Raw genomic sequence first — 6,000 nt, 5'->3', positions numbered from 1 at the left:
TTCCCTGGCAAGCACACACACCCTATGGCAAAAACAACAGCAACAACAAAATAAAAATAAATAAATAAAAAGAACTCTTCATATTATAGGTCTATATTATAAAAATTAAAGTAAATTTATGTGAGTGCTGTAGAATACTTTTATATTATTTTTTTTTTTTGAGAGGTTTTTGCTATAGGGCGCGTGCGCTCGCCAGACAGAGACAGAGAGACAGAAAGCGAGAAATCACCCTCCAGGGAGGATGGCCATGCCGCAATCCCTTCTCCTCTGTTCTCCTCTCAGGATCTTGGGTATGCATGCACATGCGCCCAGCATGAGTTTTAAGCCACCGGGTCCGGGACACGAACCGTGGTCAACTACATGGGAGTCCAGCGACATAGCCATTACGCTAACTGCTGGTCCCAAGAATACTTTTATATTAAATACCAATTTTTAAATTTTTCAAGAATTATTTTATTTAATTTTACTTATTATTATTTGTTTTATTTTGACCAAAGAAAGACAGAGAAAGAGAGAGAGAGAAGAGAAAGTGAGAAAGCAAGCTGCCAGGTCCAAAACTTGAACTGTGGTCAGCCATGTGAGAGTCCAGTGTCTTTAACCACCACACCACGTGCCAGTCCCCAATTTTTATTTTTTAAAAGAATTATTTTATTCAGTTTCATTTATTATTATTATTTTTCATTTGACTAGAAAGACAGGGAGAGAGAGAGGGAAAGTGAGAAAGTAAGTCACCAGGTCCAGGACTCAATCCATGGTCAGCCATGTAGGAGTCTAGCACCTTAAAAATGCCACCTATTGCCCTCCCCCCACACCGCTTTTTAGAGATTTTTGCTATAGGACGTGTATGCTCACCAGAGACAGACAGAGAGACAAAAAGTGAGAAATCACCTCCCAGGGGGATGGCAACGCCGCAATCCCTTCTCCTCCATTTTCCTCTCTGGATCTTGGGCATGCATGTACATGCACCTGGCGTGAGTTTAAGGCACTGGGTCTGGGACTCGAACCATGGTCGACTACATGGGAGTCCAGTGACATAACTGTTATGCCATCTGCTGGTCCTTTAGCTCTCAATTTTTAAATAATATTGGGTCCTCAGAAAAGTCATGATGCATTTGTGCATAGAAAAACACAGAAAAATACTTAACTTTTCCGGAGACCTAATATATTAGTATAAACACTTTTTGGTTTTTTTTTTTTTTTTTTGAGAGTTTTTTTTTGCTATAGGGCATGTACGCTCACCAGAAAGGCAGAGAGAGACAGAGAGATAGAAAGCGAGAAATCACCAGCCAAAGGGGATGGCCACGCCACAATTCCCTCCTCTATTCTCCTTTTGGGATCTTGGGTGGGCACGCAGGCGCACACGCCCGGTCCAGGACTTGAACCCTGGTCGTTCATGGGAATCCAGCGACATAGTCATTACGCCAACTGCTGGTCCCTCCAAAACGGATCTTGAACTGGCCATGTCCTATAACTTCTCTCCACAGCGACCACCCTATTCCAGGCCACCATCCTGCTCACCTGCATTACTGAAATGGCCACCTACCTATCTGATTGCTTCCCCTTTCTCTCTCGGCTTCAGACCAATTCCTCACAGAATAGCCACAGCAGTGTTCTTGAAGTGTAAGTCAGAACACATTACTCCCCAGTTTAAAGTCTTTCATAGGCTTCTTATTGTGCTGAGATTCCTCACCTATAGCTTCCCTGCTGCTTTGCTACTTGTCCAATCTTACCCTGATGCACTTCCGGCCACCCAGGCCTTTCAGTTCCTGAGGTCGTGCTGCCTCTGCTTGGAACGCACTCCTCTCCCTCTGCATGGTTGGGCTCTTACCTTCCTTTGCATCTGGATTTGAATGTGCCTCCTTAGAGAAGCCCCTCTCCAATCATGCTACCTGAAAAGGTGCCCACGGGATCCACTAAGTCAGAAAGCGCCGCCTGCTTCCTTCACAGCCCTGATTTCATTTTGTAATTACCTAATTATTTTGCTTGTTTACTTGTTCATTCTTTCACTGGCTCCATGAGGGCAACCAGCTCCTCACAGAGTAAATATCTGAATGGATAAATAACTAAATGAATAAAGAAACAACAATACTATATTGCTTCAAAGAAGGTAAATTATTAATTTCTCCTGAGTGAAGTAAAGGAATTAAACTCTGATTCTGTGAAAGATAATCTGCTTTAGGAGACCAAGCAAATTAACCTGAATGAGGAGGAAAAAATGTTATATTTTCCTTAGGAGTTTAAAGAACATTTCTCCAAATATTTGGGTTTTCTGAGACACTATGTTACCTAAGAAATTGCAAATGTAAACTTCATTCCAAACTAAACAGGAAATCAGCTGATAGCCAGCCTAGTTAACAGAATACCAAACAAATGGATAAAGAGATGAGGAATACCATGGCCCAACAACTGACTGCTTTATTAACCTGGCTTTAAACAAGAAACTGTGTATAATTATTTTAATTTTCCAGAGGGCACAGATGCTCACCAGAGAAAGCACTCCCCACGGAGGTGGACATGCCACAATGCCTTCTATCCATCCGTCCTCAAGATTTTGGGCACAGACACACTCATATACCTAGCATGGTTTTCAAACTACAGAGTTGGGGACTTGAACCATGCATGTGGCCAAGTGGTATCCAGCTGCCTTAAACACCAGGTCATGGGCTGGCCTGAGATCAGAATTTTAGAATATTGTTTGACTAATTCCAGGGAGAACCCCAGCACTCACCCTCAGGATGGACTGTACTGTCTGCATGGGATAGGTGGCTGTAGTGGCAATTGCTTTGGCTATGGCACCAATGATGAACACATCCAAAGAAGAAAGCTGGGAAACAAAGATACACTCAATCACATGAATCCAAACAACAAGGAAGTACCAGAAATGATTATTTGACTGTTTTCAAATTAGGAATTACCTTCATCCGTTTTTTTAAAAGCTGCCGTTTTAAACCTTCATAGAACATGAACTGGATGGCAGGATTGAAAACCAACAGTAAAGAGGGAAAAGTGCCATTCCATAAAGCCAAGATTCCTTCATCTCGAATGATCTGGTGAAAAGCATCTAAGCAAAAAAATGAGAGACTGTTGAAAATCATAAAGACAATCTCCTATCTAGAGAAGGCAATGCAAATTCTGCCCAAATGTATCCAGAACACAAACCCGCTGGTTTTATAAAGATTTCCTTTCAATAGGAGATTCATCAGCTTATTTTCTGATGATAATCAGATACTGACCAAGTTACTGAGACCAACTTTAATCACAGGCAACCCTTCTGACAATTTGGGTTAGAATGTCCAATTTTCCTATGTAATTATCACTACCAGAAACCCTGTAGTATAGAGAATTGCAAACTGACAGTCTGCATATTTCACAATAAAGTCCACTACAACAAAATGTAAGATCCTTTCTTAGAGTCTATTGTATAGGATTTGACTTATTGTATAGGATTTGAAAACCACCCTTCTCATTACAAAGACAGATGCATGGAAAAGAGAACTTGGAACGTGGTACTGTTAAAAACCAGAAACTCAGTCCAGCCAGATAGTGGTGGTGAAGGCAGCTGGATCCCACATGGCCAACTGGGTGGTTCAAGTCCTGGGCAAGGTGGCTTGAAGAACACACTAGACACATGTGTGTACATGCTCAAAATCCCATGAGAATGGAAGAGAAGGAAATGCAGTGTGGTCAAGCCCCCTGGGATTCCTTTCTCACCTTCTCTCTTTTTTTCTCTCTCTCTCTCTTTGGTGAGTGTACGTGCCCTAGAGCAAAGTAAAAAAACAAAAACAGGCTCAATGATATCAGATACTAATCTGGTATCCTTATCCAGACAACTCCAGATAAAAAAAGTTCAGCAGATTATTTTTAAAAATATTCACTCCTTGGGGCCAGCAGGTAGTGTGGTAGTTAAGGTGGTAGACTCCTACATGGCTGACCACCGAGTCCTGGACCTGGAGGCTTGCTTTCTTGCTCTCTCTTTCTGATGGGCACACGTATCCTATAGCAAATTTTAAAAAAATTATAATAAAAAATATTCACTCCTCCTCTTCTACTCATCAGGAACAGTATACTTCTCTATTCCTTGTCTTGGGCTTGGGATGTTACACTCTGCCCATTAGGGTACCAATAGACAAGATGTTAAGACTGGGTATGTTCTCTTGTGTTTTTCTTATCACTGTGAGAAGCATACATTCACAGGCTGGTCCCAGAAAGAGAATGAGAGACACACGGAATCCAGACACTCAGGCACAGGTTGGCCTAGAGGAGTCTAAACTCTTGTCACTGACATGAGAACTACACAGGTTCTTACAGGTGGGAGCTGAGACTTCAGGCTGCATGTTATTTAACTTTATCATGACAGTAGATTCCAGATACAAACAGGAAAGAAAACCCTGAAATCAGAAGTTGGCCAAAAGATACTTACCAATAATTCCTTTGTAGTTGGTAGGTACAATGTCTTCATTCCTGAATTTTGCCCCTTGCAGCTTCAGTCTGGTGTTCACCACCCAGAGTGGAGTTGTTAGCAACACATTCACCACACCTTTAAAGAGAGAGGAGACACAAAGGGAAAGCAAAATAAACCTTTTAAGCTCTGCTGTCTTCCATTCACATCCACTGATACCTTTGCCACTGACCTCGGGTAAGGTGTCTCTCTGTGCAAGAATACAACACAAGCCACTACTGTTAGAAGCAATTTGGAAGCCTTGCTGATAGCAAAATGGTGGGCAGTGGCATCTCATGTGGAGGTTCCTCAACTGTATGAGTTTTCAAAAAGTTTATGGAAAATACATTTTAGAAAAAAAACTACAGCTAGATTTCAAAAAAAAGTTTTGTACCAAAATAAACATACTTGAATTCCAATTTTCCATGAACTTATTGAAGTCTCCTCATATACAGGGGGCAATCTATTTGTCAATTTATAGAGCATTCAAAGTAGTAATTTTGATGTAGCTTTAAATACATTTTAAATAACAGCTTTAGAAAGGGGGAAGTGGGTTACTGATAACATGCTAAGTCCATGACAGTATCAGATAAAACACACAACTTTCATCTCTCACACAAGTAGCCTGCATGGTTTTAAGCGGCTACAGATCTGGTACCGAGGGTGACAGATGAAATAAAGTGGTGACATTTCAAAGTGCTTCAACAGGGACTAGAAGTTCACAGAAGAGTTCCTCGTTGCTTAGAGAATTAGGAGAAGCAGGCAGCAAGCAGCAGTTATGAAGTGTCACAAAACACCTGAAACAGCTTCACAAGCATTATGATCCTTACAAGCTTAAGGATGGGGATCTTGGCCCCAGTGTTGCCTCAGAGTGGAACAATACAAGGAGCCAGGTGCTTCTATTTTGAAAACACATGATCCCAATTTACCACCATCTTGAAATATTAAAATAGTCCTCATTAGTCCTGAAATAATTAAAGAAAACACCAGGTAGACTTGAAACAAAGTGCCTGACACATGGCATATACTTCATAAACATTTGCTAAGTAAATATTGAACAAATGAACCAATGAACAAACTCAACAAACAAGTATATATCCAGCCTCCTGATTCTAGTCATGTTCTGAAGAACCAAGAGAAACAATTGTAAGGAAGGGAAACCTTATAGTAAAAAAAAGTCATTTAAACAGAACTGATTTAAAGATTCTGAAAACATATTATAGAGAAAACACATTCTAAGCAAAGATAAACGTGAAACAAGCAGGAAATTCAATTTTTTCATTTGTTGTCTACATTTACAAAAGTAAGATACTTTCCTACTTATTTCTTGGGAGCATTATGGGGACACAATTCTCAAAAAAAGATATTATCAAATAATTTTATGAGTTGTATTTCTTCGATTTTTGCAGGTTAATGTAGCACCAAGGAGTTGCCTTTAGTTACGACTTACTATGTTCATACATAGTCACTTAGGTATCGATCATAATCTCAAAAGACCTTGCCTACAGACTCTTGCTAGTCTCATTTATGAAAAGCACCAGCACCCCACTGAGCAAGATAGA

General features: G+C 40.5%; 1 protein-coding gene across 2 annotated transcripts in view; it reads right to left on the bottom strand.

The window, feature by feature from the left end:
• Positions 1 to 6,000, bottom strand: part of SLC25A17 (solute carrier family 25 member 17) — a 48,096-nt gene that overhangs the window by 6,097 nt on the left and 35,999 nt on the right. For both annotated transcript variants that reach the window (XM_006150743.3, XM_014588694.2), the window contains exons 5-7: positions 4,421 to 4,537; positions 2,916 to 3,061; positions 2,729 to 2,824 (exon numbers count right to left, since the gene is read on the bottom strand). In XM_006150743.3, coding sequence (XP_006150805.1) covers positions 2,729 to 2,824; positions 2,916 to 3,061; positions 4,421 to 4,537 — 359 coding nt within the window. The remainder of the gene's footprint in view (positions 1 to 2,728; positions 2,825 to 2,915; positions 3,062 to 4,420; positions 4,538 to 6,000) is intronic.

The sequence above is a fragment of the Tupaia chinensis genome, unplaced genomic scaffold, assembly GCF_000334495.1.
Source record: "Tupaia chinensis unplaced genomic scaffold, TupChi_1.0 Scaffold000294_5, whole genome shotgun sequence".
NCBI lineage: Eukaryota > Metazoa > Chordata > Mammalia > Scandentia > Tupaiidae > Tupaia > Tupaia belangeri.
Note: the sequence above shows the minus strand (reverse complement) of the source record. Positions and strands in the feature narration are given on the sequence as shown.